This window comes from Manis pentadactyla, chromosome 10 (genome assembly GCF_030020395.1).
Source record: "Manis pentadactyla isolate mManPen7 chromosome 10, mManPen7.hap1, whole genome shotgun sequence".
Taxonomy (NCBI): Eukaryota; Metazoa; Chordata; class Mammalia; order Pholidota; family Manidae; genus Manis; species Manis pentadactyla.
This window is the reverse complement of record NC_080028.1, coordinates 128,675,128-128,694,074: the sequence shown is the minus strand read 5'-3', so window position 1 is coordinate 128,694,074 and position 18,947 is coordinate 128,675,128. Positions and strand designations below refer to the sequence as shown.

The 18,947-nt window shown below is 62.7% G+C and overlaps 3 protein-coding genes across 21 annotated transcripts in view; 1 reads left to right on the top strand and 2 right to left on the bottom strand.

Annotated features, from left to right (window-relative positions):
- TSC2 (TSC complex subunit 2) overlaps window positions 1-1,877 on the bottom strand; it is a 34,723-nt gene extending 32,846 nt beyond the window's left edge. For 14 of the 15 annotated variants that reach the window (XR_008992347.1, XM_036915967.2, XM_036915969.2 and 11 more), the window contains exons 1-2: window positions 1,788-1,877; window positions 1,107-1,271 (exon numbers count right to left, since the gene is read on the bottom strand). Coding sequence is in view for 14 of the 15 variants with exons in the window: in XM_036915967.2 (XP_036771862.1) it covers window positions 1,107-1,244 (138 nt within the window). In the remaining variant the exon portion in view is untranslated. Of the gene's footprint in view, window positions 1-1,106; window positions 1,274-1,787 lie in introns of all 15 variants that reach the window. The other variant, XM_057487819.1, reaches the window with a different exon arrangement.
- A 60-nt stretch (window positions 1,878-1,937) lies between these two features.
- NTHL1 (nth like DNA glycosylase 1) lies at window positions 1,938-7,097 on the top strand. Of its 4 annotated transcripts, none has more exons than XM_057487833.1 (6): window positions 1,938-2,128; window positions 3,159-3,394; window positions 4,102-4,272; window positions 5,057-5,216; window positions 6,655-6,770; window positions 6,846-7,097. In XM_057487833.1, the coding sequence occupies exons 1-6, from the start codon at window positions 1,990-1,992 to the stop codon at window positions 7,080-7,082; spliced, it is 1,059 nt and encodes a 352-aa protein (XP_057343816.1). In that variant the 5' UTR covers window positions 1,938-1,989; the 3' UTR covers window positions 7,083-7,097. The 4 variants fall into 4 exon arrangements, with proteins under 4 accessions (XP_057343816.1, XP_036771876.1, XP_036771874.2 ...); XM_036915979.2 differs by having other exon boundaries at window positions 1,943-2,128; window positions 3,156-3,394; XM_036915980.2 differs by having other exon boundaries at window positions 1,950-2,128; window positions 3,156-3,394; window positions 6,655-6,760; window positions 6,846-7,066.
- Window positions 7,098-7,827: 730 nt separating this feature from the next.
- On the bottom strand, window positions 7,828-18,659 carry NHERF2 (NHERF family PDZ scaffold protein 2). 2 transcript variants are annotated; one of them, XM_036915982.2, is made up of 7 exons: window positions 18,266-18,659; window positions 15,697-15,897; window positions 10,435-10,614; window positions 9,888-10,041; window positions 9,767-9,810; window positions 9,158-9,220; window positions 7,828-8,938 (listed from the first exon to the last, which is right to left on the bottom strand). In XM_036915982.2, exons 1-7 carry the CDS (start codon window positions 18,476-18,478, stop codon window positions 8,780-8,782), a joined length of 1,014 nt encoding a protein of 337 aa, XP_036771877.1. In that variant the 5' UTR covers window positions 18,479-18,659; the 3' UTR covers window positions 7,828-8,779. The 2 variants fall into 2 exon arrangements, with proteins under 2 accessions (XP_036771877.1, XP_036771878.1); XM_036915983.2 differs by lacking the exon at window positions 9,158-9,220 and having other exon boundaries at window positions 18,266-18,658.
- Window positions 18,660-18,947: the final 288 nt, after the last annotated feature.

Genomic DNA, 18,947 nt, shown 5'->3' with positions numbered 1-18,947 from the left:
CATTTTGGTTGTTTCTGAATGGGAAACTTCACAAGTGCAAAAATTCAACATTTATTTACAGGTAAAACACGGTGCCAGGCATGTGGTAGGGAGGGAAAGATTCAAACACACACAAAAAAATAAAGACCCACTTCTCCAGGAACTCACATATTACCAGTTACACTTGCCCATAATCCTCATCACCTGTGGAAACAAACCATGGTCTTCAGACCACGTCTAAGAAAATGGGTTTTCTCGCTTCGGCGTCCGAACATCCCGAACCCCCAGAGGATGTACGCCTCCAGAGTACTGGGAACAGTGACCCAGCTCCCACAGACCCTGGTGGCATGTCAAACCCAGCCTTCCTTGCACCTCCCACAGTGTTAGGCAGGAAAATAGGTATGAGCGGTGTGGAAAGAGAACAAGGAGAGTAAAGCCCCCAGAAAGGACTCAGTTAACCAGTTAAACCTAGAAAGCCAGAAATGACTCAGAGTTAATCAGTTAAAGCTCGAAAGGTCAAGAGCAACTTGGCCTCGAAGGTTTGCATATTCCCCAGATAAAGAGAAGTATCTGAGCACAGCCCATATCTTCATTGTGTCAATTAGATCCTTGAAAGATTTACTCTAGCCTGCTAAAAGGCCCACCTATAAACAGCATAATAAAGACAGGGAGATCCCACCTTAAAGCCAAAATTGCATTCTGAAAAAAAACCTAGGAAGTTTAAGAAGAAAGCTTCTTAACATACTCTTTAGCAAACCAAATACCTCTGTCCACCTTGGAGGAAGGGCAGACTAATTTTGCAGAATTACCTAGAGGACTGACTAGTAAGAAACTTAAAGTCTCATCAAAGATACTTGAGACCACTTAACAAGCCCACACCCTAGCCCTTCGTCATATTCCTGAAAAATCCTTAAAAGGGGGAACCCTCAACCTTTCAGGGCGCTCTCCTCTCTCTGAGGTCGCCTGCACTTCTTTCTAAGTAGCTTTAAATAAAACTTTTACTCTGCTTCACTGCTGTGTCTCTGCCATTCAATTCTTTGTCACGGCGGGGACAAGAACCGAGGAGAATACAAAACACCTCTCCCCCAGCAAATGGACTAGCAGAAAAGAAGAGACAGTTCTCTCACTCTCAGGATTTCGGCCGTGACGATAAACTCCGTCTGTTTGCCCTCTGCAGACCTGGGATTTGGCCTCGGGGTTCCCAGTCCCAGCAGAGTCTTGAACTTCTCCTTCAAGCCTGAATCCTTGCTTGTTGGCTTGGCCATGTTGGGTAGAGACGCACCAGACGCCACCTCTGTGCCCAGGAAACAGGCAGAGCAGAGGTCTCAGGAGCAGCTCCGCCCACCCGCCCCGCTGCGGACCTCCAGCGCCGGGGCACCTAGGTCTCCGGGGGGGCACCACCTTCCTCCCCCAGCTTCCAGGGCGACCCGGCCAGAGAGGACCCCGCCTGCCTCAGGGCCCGGGCTGAATGAGGGGGCTGGGGACGCGGGAGGCCGCCGCGCGGCCCTGGGAACCCTGGCGTTTGCCGCCTCTTCTCCCCCCACGCGGAGGACTATCGGGAGGGTGCCAGAGGCTGGGACCCTCACACGCGCCATAACTGAACACCGAAGTGTGCTTGGAGCCTCAGGGTCAGGCGGCGGTGGGCGCGGCCGAAGGCCGGAGCCCGGGACACTGCGGGGTCTGCCCCCGCCGCCTCAGCGCCGTCCAGGCTCGGCGCCGCTGCCCCACCACCACCGCTGCCCTGTCGGGGCCGGGCCACACGGCGGTCCGGGGCGGCATCAGCGGTCGGGGTGACGCACGCCACTCACCCTGCGCCGCGCCTGCCTCACCCCGGCCAGTCCCGGGGCGAAGGGAGAACACCCCGGCCTTCAGGCCACCCCGGAAATGCCTCCACTTCCGGCAGCGCACTACCGGCGCAGGGCTTGCTGGGAGTCGTAGTTCTGGGCCGCCCACCAGCAGAAAGGTAGGGCGCGAATCAAGTCACATGACGGGGCGGCGGGAGCCGCCGGGATGTGTAGTCCACAGAAGTCCGGCATGAACGCAGCGAGCGTGAGGATGGTGACCCGCAGCAGGAGCCGGGGACCCAGGGCTGGGCCGCGAGGGGGTGGGCAGGAGGCCGCGCCGCTCCGGACGGGAGAGGCGGCTGCAGGTAGCTCTGCTCCAGGGCCGGGGCACGGGAGGAGAGGCGGGGCAAGGCCAGCAAGGGACTGAGGACTGGGGACCCGGGCGCAGAACGCAGCAGACCCGGCCCCACCTGCGGCCGTAGGTGCTCACCCTGTGCCCTGTTCCCAGGAGTTGGGCACGAGTCCACAGGGGCTGGGTTTCGGGCTCCCCCACCTCCCCCACCATCATGCTGAACAGAAAATTCTCCCCGTCCTACTCCCCTGTCCTGGGATACTCGCTTGTGCTGGGCTTTTTGTGGGGCAAACCGGCCCTGACCTCATAGCTGCTTCCCTCTCAAGAGAGTCTGGGTGCCAAGGACACCCCCAAGGAGAAATCCTCTCCCCCTGCTAGAGGGTGCTTCTGAGAGAAAACGGGAAAGGGCACGGCTTTCATTCTGTTTTTCCAGGAGCCATTAAGGACGTACTGTGCCAAGTGCAGGACTCGGCAATGAGCAAGACTGAAGGGTCCCTGCACTTGTCCTGCAGGATTGGCCTGAGGGGGATTCCCATAGGCCCCCAGGAACCTCAGGGGTAGCCCAGACAAGGAGAGCCACACTGGGACAGAAGCATGACTGGAGGAACTGGGACAGGGGAAACAGGTGTCAATGCCAGCCAGGTGGGCAGGAGCTTTGATGCCAGAATGGAGTCTGGAGACTAGAACAAGATAAAAAACATTTTGGAGGAGCTTTAAAGGGGAAGGGACATAATACAATGTGGGTCTTAGAAAGTTCTCTGACACAGCATGGAAACTAGGTTGGGGACACCATGGTGTAGGAATTACTAGAGTCCTACAATATGCAAGCAACACTGGTCAGGAGGACAGTGTCATGGGGAAGGCAGGCTGCCGCAGAGCATGTGCTCCAAAGAACAGAGCTGCGGTAGAGGGTGCGCAGCCAGAATAGATCCAATTCAGCCGGTTGGATGAATGATGAGGGGTGATGGCAAGTCAGGCAGCACCCACACCCCACCCTCACCTGTGGCCCTGCTGAAGGGACCAAGTGGCACTTTTTGCAGAAGGAAGGGAAAGCCAGAGCTCTGCGAAACGTCAGCGGAAGGCACAAAGACTACATGTGGCCTATGAGGGCTCACGTCGTGAGAAAGGAGAGGGCACCGAGCCCCTCAAGGCCCCGGGGTGGGAGCCTCAGGACTGGCAGCGGCAGCTGGCGAACATACGCACCATGAGGAGTGGGAAGGACGCACCTGTGGACCAGCTGGGGGCTGAGCACTGCTATGATCCCAGTGCACCCCCAAAGGTAGGCAGGGGCCCCATCTGCCTGGTGACCCCTTTCTGAGCAAGACATTGGCTCCCTCTCAGGCCTCTGATGGGGGGCAGCCTGACAAGTGGTGGCTCTTGTCTGGAACCCTCCCCTGCTTGCAGCACCTTGAGAAGGATGTGCACTTGGGGCCTGGAGCACCAGGCAGCATCACCTGCTTCACTGTGGCCACTCAGCAGGTTTGGGTACCTGTGGTTTGGGCCTTGTGCTCTGTGTTTGGCTGGCACAGTCCTGGCATATCAGGTCTTCTTGGGACGTTTGTTAAAAGAGCATTCCTTACATTTCACTGGCCCGGCTCCTAGTCCTCAGACCAACCGGGTTCTAATCCCAACCCTGCTACAGATGTCTTGAGTACATGCCTTTTGGGGCCTGTTTGCTCATCTGTGGAATGGGTGGTATTATTTACATAGCAGTAGCTAATGGCTGTTGAGAGCTGATCTTGTGCCAGGTATGAGTCTAGGTGCTGTGATGATTTCTTTAAGTTCCACAGCAATCCTCTGAGGCAGGGTCTGTTATTGTCCCCAGGTTGCAGATGAAAAACGAGGCCCAGGCCAGACCCCACCCAAGCTCCATTGGCCGGGGTGCAGGGGAGGGTAATAAGTGTCGGTGGGTAAAGAGCTTGGCTGGGGTCTGGCCCACAGTGAGCACCCAGGACCCACCACCAGCCACCCCTGTGGCACATGCAGGTGCAGAGGTACCAGCTGCTGCTGTCACTGATGCTCTCCAGTCAGACCAAAGACCAGGTGACAGCAGGCGCCATGCAGCGGCTGCGGGCCCGGGGCCTGACAGTGGACAGCATTCTGCAGACAGATGACAACATTCTGGGCACCCTCATCTACCCCGTGGGCTTCTGGAGGGTGAGCCCACCCTGTGGCCACCAGAGCTGGGGTGTGGGGTGCTCTGGGAGTGCAGGAAGTAGCCACAGGGGGCCGGGCCCTGGAGCTCCTTGGTCTTTCTCATTTGCAGCCCGCCCCTTCCTTCCTCTGCCTCCCTGCCCAGCAGCCCCAACCTTCCCTTCCTTGCTGAGGCTGCCCTCCGCCTTTCCTTTGTTTACTCCAGGCCTCCCTGGAGTGCCTCCCACCCTCCCTGCAGGAGCCTGCATAGGCCGCACAAGCACCCGGTGGCTGGTGGGCGGATCCGTCGAAGGCAGCCGGGCGGGTGGGGCTGCTTCCCCTTGGCTCTGGCATCGGCTGTGGTTTGTCAAATGGGTTTTAAATAGCCCTCTCTGCTCAGGAACAGAATGGGAACTGCCTGGCTGCCCTGGTGGCTGGCAGGGGAGCCCCAAACTCCAGTCTTCCCTCCTGAAGGCCCAGGTGCTGCTGAGCCCAGTTCGTGGCATGGCTGAGCCTAGCGCCTGCCTGGCCAGTGGGAGGACTGATGGGCAGGGCCCCCGCCACCCAGCCAGGTCCTGCACACGTCTTTGGCCCAGGCAGGTGGGAGGCAGGGTCCAGGCCTGCACTGGCTCTTCTCTGGCTCCCTGCTGCCCTTGGCTTGTTGCCGCCTCCTGGGGAGATAGGGACAAGCAGAGTGTATCCTGGGCAGGGGACAGGCAGCTCAGGGCACCATCGGGCCTTCCTGAGGCCTCGTCCTCCCGGGCCAGGCTGTACCCCCACCTCCATGTCTGACTTCCCCATCTTTCAGAACAAAGTAAAATATATCAAGCAGACCAGTGCCATCCTGCAGCAGCACTATGGCGGCGACATCCCAGCCTCCGTGGAAGAGCTGGTGGCACTGCCAGGCGTTGGGCCCAAGATGGCTCATTTGGCCATGGCCGTGGCCTGGGGCACTGTGTCAGGCATTGGTGAGTGTCACACGCCCACAGGCGAGAGGGGCCGGCTGCAAGCTCACTGGCGGCTGTTAGGGTTCCCCAGATCCTTGTGATGTGTGACCTTGATTCAGATTTCCCCATCCACAGCCTAAAAGTATCAGATAGGTGTTCCCAGCCCTGACCCAGACCTGCCCCACTCAGAGATGGGTACAGACAGGAGAAGCTCCTGTTTGCTGAGCACTACTCACAAAGCCTGACCCCGGACTGGGGGCCCCATCCCCACACTGCCAACGGCCAGGCGGGCAGCTAAAGGCCAAGGGCTCTGAGCACACAGGGAGGCTGGAGTGTGGCAGCCCCAGAGCCAGGCCAGGCCAGGCGGGGCCAGGGCAGAGCCGCCCCTACCTGGGCTCCTGCAGCTGCCAGCCTGTCAGCAGATACCTGAGCTTATCTGGGCAGCCATCCTCAGCTGCCCAGTCCCGGGAGTGGTCTGACGGGACTGGCGGGAAGGTCCCCTACCCATGGCTGGGTGGGGAACAGGCCTCTGGGGGCAGCAGACACAGCAGGTAGGGGTGTCAGAGGGTCACCCTTTCTTGTGGCCTCTGCTCCCAGCCGTCCACAGGGAGACCCTAGTGAGGATGGGCCACCCCCCCAGGGGCTTCCCTCAGAACCAGAGTCATGGGGTGCAGTGGCTGATCCCAGTTCTGCCCTCCTAGCTGGGTGACCTTGGGCAACACACTTGGCTTCTCCAAGCTTCAGCCACAAAGCAGGGGAAGCAGTGCCCTCGTGCGTGGCTTTCCTGTACTGGCCCGCAGGAGGCTGTCACGCGGTGCTGTGGCTTAGGCTGGGCCTCTGGTGGTTTAGGGAGCATGGCTGTCTCTGCATTAGGGAGGAAGAAACTGAGGCTCATGTGACGCCAGCACTCTCTCCATCGGCACCTGGGCAGAGGCTGAGCCTTTTTCTAGGCAGCCAGCAGCAGGGGAGAGCAGCCATGCAGGGACTGGCTTCTCTAGGCCGGGCACCGAGGGGATGGCCGTGGCTGGGGCGAGGAGGGCCCAGTGTGTGGCGCTCAGGCCCTTGGGTAGCTGGCCGGAGGGGGCAGGGGCTAGGGCCCAGGTGGCCAGCAGCTGCAACTGATCTAGCCACACTCCCTCCATCCCTGACCATGACGTCACGCCAGCTTACTGGGCTAAGCTGCTGCCAAACCAGCTTGGTGCCCACAGCCAGTGCTGAGCTCTGCTGCCTGCACCCCAATACAGAGCCTAAGCCCTCTTGGTCCTGTCCCAGCCATGACCTGCTCTCAGGCCCCTGTGGCCAGGATGTGCAGTTCTGGGCCCTCTGTGAGAGCCCAGGAGTGGGAGGTAGACTCAGCCTCCAAGCATGGCCCCCTGACCTGGGCTCAGGGCCGTGGGCAGACACCGGGGCATTCGGCTGGCACACATGCCCCACGCCTGCTCCTCACTGTCCCCGGCAGCAGTGGACACGCACGTGCACAGAATTACGAACAGACTCAGATGGACCAGGAAGGAGACCAAGACCCCGGAGGAGACCCGAGCTGCCCTGGAGGAGTGGCTGCCCAGGTGCCAACAGGTGGGTGGGGGCCAGGCTCCCCAACCTCCCTCCCTGCCTCCCTCCCTGGGCACTGACAGGCTGCCACCCCCACAGGGAGCTGTGGAGCGAGATCAATGGACTGTTGGTGGGCTTCGGCCAGCAGACCTGTCTGCCTGTCCACCCACGCTGCCAGGCCTGCCTCAACCGGGCCCTGTGCCCAGCTGCACCGGGGCCCTGAGGGCCCAGGAGCCTCTCCCCAGCTGCTTCGCTGTCTGTTATGTGCCTTCGCTGGGGAGCCGAAGCCTGTTTATAATAAAGTTTAGGGGTTGTTTGCACTTGAGGCTTGGCTGACTTGTAGACCTGGGGGTGGGGACAGGCCGGGAAGCACGTGTGTGAGCTGTGTGTGCGTCCATGCTCACGTGTGTCTAGAACTGGGTTGCCTGGGAGGCCAGGATGGAGCCGTGACAATCTGGGCTGTGGGGGTGGGTGGGGGAGTGGGGTCAGCGGGTGTGCAGGAGGACGGGAGAGGGACCGTGGGAGCCAGCTGCAGCCAGCTGCTGGGCAGCCCACTGGGGACACTGGAGACCTGGGCCTCCTCCCTCCTTGGCAGCTGGCTGGAGACCTAAAAGCACCCGTCCTGAGCTTGTGCTCCCTGAGAGCCGGGCTCTGCCAGGAGGCCCCGCCCCCTGTGTTCACAGAGCCACCTGGCCTCCAGGTGAACCCCAGTAGGCCCAGACTGGGTGCCACAGGGCACGAAGCCTGACCTCGGCATACTTACTGGGGGTGGCATTGGCTGCCGGGGCTGAGGGCAGTGCCTGGAGCCCAGAAGGCTTCGAGGAGGTGCTGTTAGCAGGGGTGGGATGGGAAAGGAAGGCAGGGCTCCGGGGCACAGAGTCCCAGGTGGGCTGGGAAGGGAGGGGAAGGGAGGGGTCAGGCTTCCCTGCCAGGCAGGTGGATTTGGAGAGGGGGGAGGCTGAGGAATGGACCTCAGCTTCCAGCAGCAGAAACTCAGGGGCTGCCTGACGGCTGACTCCCTGCTGGACTACGGCCTTCCACTCGCGAGAGAGGAGTCAGGAGGGACAGAGGAGGCCCGGGGTCCGAGGAAGGCCTGTTTATTCTGAGGGCGCGCAGCGCTATGGCTTATAGGACAGACAGCAATGTTGGTCGGTGGGAGTCACGGCGGGGAGAAAAGGCTGAGTGGGCGGGGTCTCCTGGAGGAGGGCGCCAAGCAGGGGTGAAGCCCAGAAGCCTGGGGTCCCTGCCGGGGCAAACTCTCCCACAGCCACACTGCCCGGGCCTGGGGCCGCCGTGCTGGGCCAAGGAGCCTGTCCAGAGGCTGCCCCTCTCAGGGGCACGGGGCCTTCATCTTCCAGCCCCTCGGAGAACCCAGGCCCTGTGCCCCAGACCCTGGTGCAGTAGGGATCTGGGGGGCCTGGCCCATTGACCCCCCCCCATTCCAGAGAGGGCAGCGATGGGGCAGAAGCCCCCACAAACACAGCCTGGGGCCCCCCAACTCTCTGTCCCTGGAAGTCTCTGGGACTCCTGCTTGGGGTGGAAATGGATTGCAGAGAAAGGTCTGTTTTACTGTGATTTAGAGAGCACGTCCAGAGGGGGAGGGGGTGGGGGCTCTGGTATTAAGTGGAAACATGTGCGCAGCTGAGCTCTTTTTGGAAAAAAAGCAAAAACACGAATTCCTGTAAGTCAGCAGGCCCAGGCAGAGCAAGGACCCGGCCCCACAGGCCAGCTCCCCTCTCCCCTCGCTCCCCCGCCCTGGGCCTCCTCTCCCCACCTTCTCTGTCTCTCTCAAGCATCCTGGGCCCCCCTCCTGGTCTGACTGCCGCTCCCCCAGCACCTAGCGGGAGGGCGCAGGATGAGGGCTCACTGGGGTGTGTGGGTCGGTTCCCAGGTGGCGGGGGACCTCCGCGGCTTCTGAGGATGAGGAGGCACCCCCTCCAGTCCACTGGGACCCCAGGAGCCCTGGGCAGGGCCCAGGGGGTAGGTCAAGGCCCAAGTTTCGGAGGTGGGCCTGGCAGATGGGCGGGAGGGACTCAGAAGTTGCTGAAGATCTCGCGCTTCTGGTTCCAGTCCATCTGCGGGGCCCGCTTGTTGACGCGAGTGGCCCTCGCCTTCTCCTTAGCCTCGGCTGCAGTGGGGCTCAGGTGGAGGCCACTCTCCTGAAAGGGGTCACGCTTCCAGGTGCTGCCATCCTGGGGACAGGCAGGGTGGGCAGGTGACCAGGGGAAGTCCTGGACCCAAGTCCCCAGAGAAGTGACCCCTCCCAGGGAACTCACGTCACACTAGAGGCCACCAGGAGGGCTTCCTGGAGTGGCGGCTGCCTGGACTGACAGCTCCACAGGCGCCCACCCCCAAGGCCTCAGGTTCCCCATGTGTGAGCCGAGCAGTAGAGGTGGGCAGGGACTCACTACCTCAGTGTCCTTGTCTAAGCCAGGCAGGTCACTTCGGGACGAGCATGCTGAGCCACCATTGAGCTGGGAAACCAAGGGCGAGGCGTGGCTTCAGGAGCCCCGCCCAGGGGCCTGCGGTACACACAGGCACACGCCTGGGGGCTGCATTTATTCCCACATCGGCAGTGGGCACGAGCCTCTGCTACGCTCCAGGCCCATGCAGGGCAGCACCCGGGACACCCAGCAGTGAGCAGGCAGGTGGCCTGGCCCTGGCGGGCTCACAATGTGGAGATGCAGTTTGGGTGCACAAATCGCCCACATGAGCATTGCCTGGAGTAAAGCCAGTGCCAGCCTCCAAGGGAGGGACTAAAGACCACCAGGGAACCAGGCAACACCGGGCAACAGTGAGCCAGCAGCCCAGGGGCCAGAGGTGCCCGCCTGCCCCAGGAAGCTGGGGTGTGGCTGGCCCAGCAGAGGTCCACAGGGCATTACAGCTGGGGCCAGACTGGGTCTCAACTGTGCCTACCCAAGGATAGACCTCTCAAGGTGGGGTGCTCTGTCAGGCCTGGGGACCCCCAGAGGGGCCCCTGTGTTCTCCTAGGCCCACCCTGTCCACTCCCACCCTCTCACCTGGGCAGGGCTGGTCCCGTTGGTGACTGGTGATGGCAGTGGACCTGTGGGGACAGTGTGTCGGTGGCTACCCAGCCCCGGACACCCCACCCCACCTCCTGGCCCCAGGGCAGTGGCCCACCTTCCACGTGCTCCTCAGTGGGTGTGACTCGCAGCCGCCTGAAGTGCTCGTCTGCTTCAGGGTCTACCACGAGCAGCCGCGCCTCATCCTCCCTTGCCTTGATGCGGGCAACCACCTCCACGTGGCGCAGCCCCTCCACATTCTGCCCATTCACCTGCCACCAGCAGCACGGAGTCAGGACTGCCTGGGGACAGCTCCCCACCAGCCCCGAGCCACCTGGCCAGGTGTGGCATCAAATATTCATCAATATTGTCACCAGCCCAGGCAGCAAGAGGGATGCCAGCTCAGGTTCCCAGCATCTTCCTTCCTCCCAGCAAGGACCTGGGGCCCAGACACACGTAGGGGACACGGACACACACACAGAGGGACATGTGCCCAGACACACACAAGGGGCACATGGGCCAGACACGCTGGGGACACTAGCACAGACATGCGGGGGACATGGGCCAGACAAGCAGGAGACACTGGCACAGACACACGGGGGACACAAGCACAGAGGGACCCACACAGGCAGAACACCCAACACTGAAATCTCGATGACAGGTACCTCAATGAGTCGGTCCTGGGCACGGAGGCCAGAGTGGGCGGCGGGTGAGTCCAGGTCCACCGAGCGGATATACTGTCCTGGGCGGGCCTTGTCACTGTGCAGGTTGAACCCATAGCCCTGGGGGCCCTTCCGCAGGTGGCACAGCCGAGGGCGTAGCTCCCTCGGGGGCCCATTCACATCCTGCAGGCACATGGAACGCGGGGTCAGGCTTCATCTCTGATCTCCCAACCCGGGCCTGCAGCCCGCAATGTGCTGCACAGCAGTGGAGGTGGGCAGGAGGGAGCCCAACCCCCACACGTGGTATCATGCTCCCACCTGCAACAGCCCCAGGTCTCAGAGACAAACACGGTGCGCCCATGCCCAGGGCCCCACTTAGGCCATGACCTGGCTCCAGTGGTGAGACCTTGGGCAAACCCAGTTTCCAAACCCCAAAATGACTTCTGATGGGACCAGTGGCCTTACAAGGGTATTAGGAGAATCGGCTGACTCAAGGCAGTGCTGAGCACAGCCCAGGGTCCTGGGGGACCAGCCGAGATGAGCTGCCACTCACTCTGTCCCCGTGGCCTGGCTCGTGTGCCCCCACACCACCCACCTCCCTGAGTGTGTGGGGCAGGGCAGCTGGAGGCCCAGCAGTTGTTTTCTCTCCCAGTGGCCTCCACAGGGCCGATGGCCGTGCGGCTGTATTTGCTTTCACATTCCAGAGCAAGCCGGGGCTGCCCCCGCCCCCACAGGGCCCTGACACAGGGATGCACAGCAGGGCGGGAGCCCAGGCAGAGGGCAGGAGCCCAGGCAGAGGGCAGGGGCGGGACCTGCCCTCCCACCCTCTCTGCCAGACGTGAAGTCCCGTGGTGCCCTGAGGGGCCACCCATCAACACCCCAGGGCCCTGCCTCACTTTACCTCTGGCATTCTGCAGTAGGGCTCTGGGCTGGGGCCTGTGCAGGCAGGGCCAGGTCCCAGGACCCCCACCCAGCCTAGGGCAGTGACCACGGCGCTGAGTGGCCAGCGGCTGCTGGAGCTCAATTAAACATGGCAGGTGGCCGGAGTGAGCGGACGGGCAGCAGCTCAGGTTTCCCAGGACGCTTGGAGCCTGCTTGTGTGTGCAGGGTGAGGGTGCTCGCCGGGGCCCTCCCTCACCCTCCAGCTCTCTGAGTGCGGCTGAGGGTCCCCAGGCCAGGCTGGGGCCACAGGCGGCACTGAGGGAGTGCCCCTCAGCCCTCAGGGAAGGTATCCAGGCCTCAGCACCTGTACCCCTGAGTCCAGGCTTTCCCCGACCACTCCAGACCCCAGGCCTGCGAGCATGTTCCAAATCCCACATCTGACTGCCAATGCTCTGGCTTGCTAGTCGGCCGGGCAGCGGCATGTGCATGGGTTTCCTTGCAGGGTGGGGGCCTGCCCTGGGCTCTGGGCCTTCCCACCCATGAGGAGCACCCTTTTCCTGTCCATCCTGTGACCCTCTTCCGGGTCCCCTTCCCTAACCCCTAAAGCCTGCACAGGCACCTTCCTGGAGCCCCTGCTGCAGGCCCCATCTGGCCCTATAACCCTGGGAACTCTAGCACAGGGCTGCTGTCCCGTGGGCCTGTGGGAGCTCAGCTGGGCAACTGGGGCTGAACTGAGAGGTGTGAGACCCCGTGTTCTCCAGGGCCCCTCTCCCAGACATACCCAGAGGTACAGGCGTCAGGCTCTGGGGCAGGTCCACGCCTCCCCACAGAAGCGCCTCTCGGGTAGGGGCTGTCAGAGCACCGGCTCAGAGCCAGGGCAGAGCACAGAATGAGGAAGTAGGACATGGCCACGGCTGCCACGTGGATGCAGCCCAGGCGGCGAGGCACATTGCACCATCTCAGAGACCAGACATCCGAACACACACTCGCTATGCTACACGGACACACGCAGTGACCCACTCGTGTGCAAGGACAGCCCCGTGTCACAGGGCCCTGCAGTCTCCTGCCACACGCTCCACAACAGCCCCCAGGGCAGGATCTCTCAAGGCCCCCAAACAGGAAGCAGGACTTGGGGGGCATCTGGGGCCATAAGGCCAGGCTAAAGTCACATTTGGGCTCGGGAGCACACGGGCCGTCCCCTGCCTCAACCCAGCACAGCCACGTCTCACCACCTGAGCCGAAGGGGTTTCTCCTGACATGTAGCCTAAATCCCTCTCGTTACAATCAGAGTCCGAGAAGCACTGAACTTGGCAGCAGACCCGCAAGTTGAGGGGCTGCAGTGCAGGCTGCAGCTGGCTTGGGGGCAACCCAAATAGAGTAGCCATGCAGGGAGGCTGAGAAGGCAGCGGGCGGCTTGGGCGGGGTGCAGGCATGGGCCGGGGCATTGCTCACATTCCTTGCCCCTTGCCCTGGCTCACAGCACTTCCTGCCGCCTCCCATCCAGGGCCTCAGGCTCCCACGGACTCCTAGCCGGCGGCCCCGGAGCTGGACAAGCAAGTCCTGGCCTCCCAGCTGTGCTTGTGTTTAAGAGGCTGACATGGGGGTGCCCCATGGACGGGGCTGGGCCCCCCCAGATGATGACTCACCAGCCCTGGCAAAGAAAGGCCCCCATTGTCGCTCAGGGTCCAGCCTGCTCACACCAGGGTTATCAGGGGCCCAGGAGTCCCCTCTCCTGGCTCTGGGGACACGGGCTAGGCTGGCTGCCAGGGTCCTCACTGCCCACCCTGTCCCACCACCAGACCTGCACAAGCACCTGGGATGGGCTCCGTGGAGGGGCTCCTGGGGCCGGCGCCAGCGGTGTGGCATTCCCAGAGCGGGCCATGGGAGGCAGGACAGAAGTAGCAGGCAGCAAGCGTCCAGCCAGAGTGGCCTGAACTGTCCGGCCAGCCCAGGATGCCACCCCATTTATCCACCTCCTTCTGTGGCCCTGGCTCCCCAGGGACGGGTGGAGACATGGGGGCTGAGTCACTTTGGGGAGCAGGGTGGTGGCTGAGCCCCCCGCCCCAGCTCAGGCTCCAGCCAGACGCCCACCACTGACTGGGTTTCCGTCCCAAGAAAGGAAGGAAGGAAGCTGCTGGGAGGCCCTGCCCTGCTCCCAGGACCAGGGCTGGTAGACAGGGGGGCAAGGGAGGGGACCCCAGCCCCGGAACAGAAGACAGTCCTGCTGTGTGTCACAGGGCACAGTGGGAGCCAGGGAGCCCCGAAGCCCTCCTGCAGACATGCTCCAGGCCGCCACTCCTGCCAGTCACCCCCTCAATCTCAGCCCAGGGCCCAGAGACTAGCGGTGGGGGCCCAGGTTCGGGGTGAGGGCAAGGAGGACCCGTCTGGCAGCACCAGGTGCCCTGTCTCACCTTGGGGGCCGCTGCCTAGCATTACTGCGGGGTCAGCTGCAGCCACCCCCAGCCGGGTCTGGCCTGAGGCTGAGTCCCACTGACTCGGCCCTGACACCCCCCAGTCACATCAGATGTGTCTCCCCCACTGGCCCAGGGTCGGGGAAACTGAGGTTGAGAGGGCATGAGCGCCCCACAGGACCCTGACCCCCACTGGGTCCTCACCTCCTACAGGGCACAGGACTTAGACCCCCTCGTCCTGCACCAAAGCAGACCACACACATCCTGCCCGGGCCTGCTCCCTATGCACCTGAGCACAGCCCCGCCTGTGGGCTTCGCTCTCCCGAGCTCCCTGCCAGCCCACCTCAGGCAGAGGCTACGCCTGCTTCCTAGAGGTCAGCCCAGGCCCAGCACCTCCTGATGAGCTGAGCTCAGCCAATTAAATATTAGGTCCCTGCCTGGAAGGGAGGCGACAAAGACCCTTGCTCTGGCCTCTGACGCTCTGGGTCCCTGTCCCGAGGCCAGCCCCAGCCTCAGAGGGACCTGCCCATTAGGTCCCACTTTGTTCCTCTAAAAATACACCCAGAGGAAGCCCCCTCCTAGGGCTTCCTGCAGCCCCCAGAGCCTGAAATAGCAGAGGGGGAAGGTCCCACCCAAGGACAAGGTGCCTTGGCCACCCCACCCTCCAGATAAGGCCCGAGGGCGGATTTTTCCACAGGAAGGTGAACTAAACCATTTGTGCCTAAATCAATGGACAAATGCCTGTGGGGAGGAGGGGCACTTCCCCTGGGGATGAAACCCAGGGAGCGGAGGCTCTGGCCCTCGGGCCTGGGAGGGGCCAGTGGAGAACCAGCCCAGGACTCCCCTGAAATCACTACTCTGAAGGGCCTTTGGCAGCCCCAAGGCAAAGTCCAGAAGCCAGGTTGGATGGCCCTGACCACCCCATGGTTCTCTGCCCTTGAGCAGAAAGCAAACAGCACCCATGGCTTCATGCGCAGGCCTATGCCAGGCTGGCTCCCTCCTGGAATGCCATCATCCAGGACGGGCCCCCCAAGGTCCAGGTCACATGGGAGACATCTGGGAATAGGACACGGGGGGTGTTAGGATCCCCTGCACCCCTGCACACTCAGAAACCTCAGATCGTGGTCTCCACAGGCCCTCAGTGATTGTTAAAGTGGGACCCGGGGAACCCCTGGGCTTGACTCTAGAATCCCCTGAAGAAATTTGTTCTTCTTAAAAAAAAAAAGGTAAAAGGTAAGAGAGCAGGAGAGATTCTGACATGGAGCTGCCCAGAGGCAGAACAGCCAGCCTCAGACTCTCCTGCTGGCTCCCAGCGGCGGTCCAGGGAGGGCTACCCCAGGCCCAGCTACCTGGGAGGCGGCACAGCCCCACCCAACCAGTTCTTTTCCGGCTGTTCCAGCCTGGAGGGGGAACAGGGACAAGGGGGAGGTGCCCCAACCCCTGAAGACCCAGACCCCAGCACGGAGGAACTAACTCAGTCTCCTCAGCTGCCCCTAGCCACGTACTGCCTACAGGGGAGGGCCAGCCCCTGCCCCACAGCACAAGCAGTCTCCTTGGACAGACACCCAGCACACCCAGAGCCACACAGTGCGCAGAGCTGGGCACATTCCCAGCAGCCCCTCCCCAGCTTCCTCAGCCCTGGGCTGGGGAGGGGGGCTTACCAGTGACCTACTCTAGGCCAGGGGACTCCAATAAACATCCTGGGGGAAAAGGCTGGAGACAGGGGGCCAGAGGCCAGGGAGCAGGGGTAGGCTGTCCTGACCCCACCTGGCATAAAACACAGGCCGAGGGCAGAAAGAGTGGCCCCAAGTAACCAACGTCATGGTCCCTAGGGGCAGAGAAGGGGCTGGGAGAAGCAGAACAGGAGGAGACAGAAATTTCTGGAGATGACCAGAGGTGGAGACTGCCGTCAGGAGGCAGACACAGTGGTCTGGGAGAGGCCTGACGGGCCTGTGGGCAGAGCCCACCATACCTTCCAGCCAGCATCAGAACCGAGGCTGGCTGCACGTGCCCAGTCCAGCTTTGGCTCCCAGGGGCCCTGGGTGGGCGGCAGCCCTCGCTGAGCCATCTCCTCAGTGCAGGTCAGCTGCCGCCGGCGGAGTTCCTCGTCTGTCTCCTTGTCCACAACCAGTAGCTGAGTCTGCCCCTCCACCGCCTTGATCCTCTGCACCACCTGCGACAGGCAGGTGTCAGGAGCCAGTCAGCAGCCAGCACTCTGTGAGGCACATGGACACTGGCACCACCCCGGGCTGGCCCGGCTCATGGGCAGGCGGCCAGACAGAGGCCCGCCAGCCCCACCCCCCACCCACGGGCTCCAGCAGCTCCCTCCCTCTCTCCGGAGGCCCTGACACTAGGGCCCAGGCTGCCCGGGTGGCAGGGCCTTTGCAGGGCTGCCCTCAGCCCAAGGTCTTCTCCAGGAGGAGCTGGGAAGCTGGGTGAGGCAGTCAGTCTCTAGGCTTTGTGTTGTTGGCATGCATATGTGCGTGTGCACTGGTATGCAACCATCTGATTCAGGGGCTATCTTTTATTCTGGGTTTGAGGGTAGGGAGTCTCTCCAGGGCCCAGTCTGGGTATATTTGTGCCCATTTCTGTTGCTCCAATAGTGGGGCACAAAGGTCCAAATCCCTGCCCCTAGGCCCTCCGTTTGCTTCCAGACTGTGCCCACGGGCCTGTTCCTGCTGGATCTGCAGAGAGGGGAAGACCTGGGTTCCTGTGGCGATGCACCTGCACACAACCCAGGAAGCTGGATTCAGACTCAGCAGGTGGAGGCAGGAGAGGCAGGTCCGCATGGAGACCTGTGTGGCATTATGACCATCTGTGTGTCAATGCAGGAGCCTGTGAAGTGTCTGGAACGGGGTTGGCCATGATGTGTGCATGCCAGTGTGTGCACCTCTGGGAGGAGCAGTGCCACTGGGCACGGGGGTAGAAAGGGTAATACCCCACCCCCATCCCCACCCAACAGCCCTGAGGAGGGCAGACCAAGCCCCCAGCAAAAGTTGTCAATAGATGGGAAGGTCTGAACCAGGCCTGTCTCCCACCCTCCTGGCCTCCTCCCTCCCGGGGACCCAGAGGACAACAGGAGGACCGTCCCCGCCCCCACACACTGCCGGCTCCACTGTGGGACCCAGACAAGTGACAAGTGGCCCAGTGTGTCCAAGCATCAGCTCCTCATCTGTGAAATGGAGCTGTACCAGCACCACCCCACTCCGGGGGTGGTGGGAGGGGCCCACGTGTCCAGTGCGTGAAGTTCTCAGAGACCAGCTCCCCGGAAGCCTGGGCTAAGAGGCACTCAGGCCAAGGGCGGTGGCAGTGACTGTTAAACAGACCGGGTGCCAGCCTTGCCAGCCCCTCCCCGCGGCCTGTCAAGCCAGGTTCTCTGGCCCTGACCCCCACACCTCCTTCAGCAAACAGCCTTATCCAGTTGACACTGGGTGGAAGACAGAAGGACTGCAGACAGACAGACAAGGGCACCATAGGTAAAAGCATAGAAGCAGTAGCTCAGCTTCTGGCACAGCCAAGAAACGATTTGCTGGTCTCCAGACCCTAGGGTTGGCCAAGCAGACGGGGGCTGGGAGGACATAGAGGACAGGGAGCAGAAAGAGAGGAGGGAGGCTGGGCCCTGACCAGTGAGAGATGGACACTCCGCAGCAGTCAGAACCTGCAGAGGAGTCCCTGCCCTCCCTCTGGCCTTCTGCTCCCACTGCAGGTTGGAGGGGGCTGTGGCCAGTGACCCCTACAGGGCTGGGCAGGCTCCAAAGAGAGGAATGTGCCGACTCCCACCCAGACACCATCAGCGAGGACACAGGCTATTACACCTGCCAACACGCTGACCCCCACACATACAGCTGGGCAGACGGACACACACACAGCCCAGCTCACACACTCATGTCCAGGCATGCAGATCTGTCCATACATACACACACACACCCAGGGTACAGACCTGTATATTCACACACACACACACTCCACAAATAGATACAGGAACACACAGGTGTGTGTGACTGTGACACCCCTCCAGGCACACACAGGCAGATGTATGCACACATGTGTGACCCCAGAGGGACCTGCACACTCACACACATACCCAGCTATGTACACACTCATAGAAGAGCACCCAAAGCCAGTGCTTGCAGGGAGACCCCGCAACGCCCAGACACCTCCGCACACTGCTCCCAGAGGCCAGAACAAGACTAAAAAGCTAGGGCCCAGGGCCAGGAGCCGCAGTGCGGGACCCTGCCTGCCAGGACCCCCCGTCCGCGGTGCAGGACAAGCTTCCTGGCAAGGAGGCTAGGAAGGAGGCCAGGAGGAAGGCTGGCGCGGCTGCCTCGGTAGCCACGTCCCCCCAACCCTCCTGGCGGGAGCCCACGCAGGCCCCTGTGCGACCCCCTCCTGGCCCAGACCAGGGAGCTGAGGCCTGGGCGCAGGCAGCTCCCAGCCTGGTGTTCTTGGGGACCCCGCGCGCGCGGGCCAGGAACCCGTTCCCCCGGTAGGGGCCCCGGGACCCGGGGCCGGCGGGCCCGGGGCAGGGCGCGGGCACCCACCTGGTGGTGTGTCTCGCCCTCCACGTTGACGCCGTTGACCTCGACCAGGCGGTCTCCGGCGCGCAGCGCGGCCGCCTCCGCAGGGGAGTCGGGCTCCACGCGCCGGATGAACTGCCCGCGGCGGCCCTTCTCGCCGTGCAGGTGGAAGCCGTAGCCGTGCTCGCCGCGCACCAGGCGGCACAGGCGGGGCCGCAGCGGCTCCGGTGCAGCCATGGCGCCGGCTGCCCACCAGCCGGCCACGGGCTAGCCACTCCGCCCACGCCCGCCACCGGCAAAGAGGGGCGCGGGGGCGGCGCGGAGACGGTGGGGACCCGGTGGCGGCCTCGGTGGCTACAGCTCGGTTCCAGTCGCCTCGGGCTCCGGCTCCGGCTCGGGCTCCGGCTGGGGCGCCGCCCCCGCGCCCGCCTCCTCCCCGCCCCCTCCGCCCTGCAGCCCCCGCCCCGGGTCCAAGCCGTCCAGGCCGTTCCCTTGCCTGGCGCCCCGCCAGCCCAGGGAGCTCGGAGGAGGCTGACGGCCCAGGCGACCTCCTCGGTCTTGCCCCCACTGGGCAGCCTCCTTGCTGCAGCATCTTTGCCTCCTACACCAGGAACATTTATTGAACACCTACTGTTAGGGGCCCTGGCACAGGGCACGCCCTTGAGGTCGGAGAGGGGGTGGAGAGTTCTGGCTCCCTACTGGGATC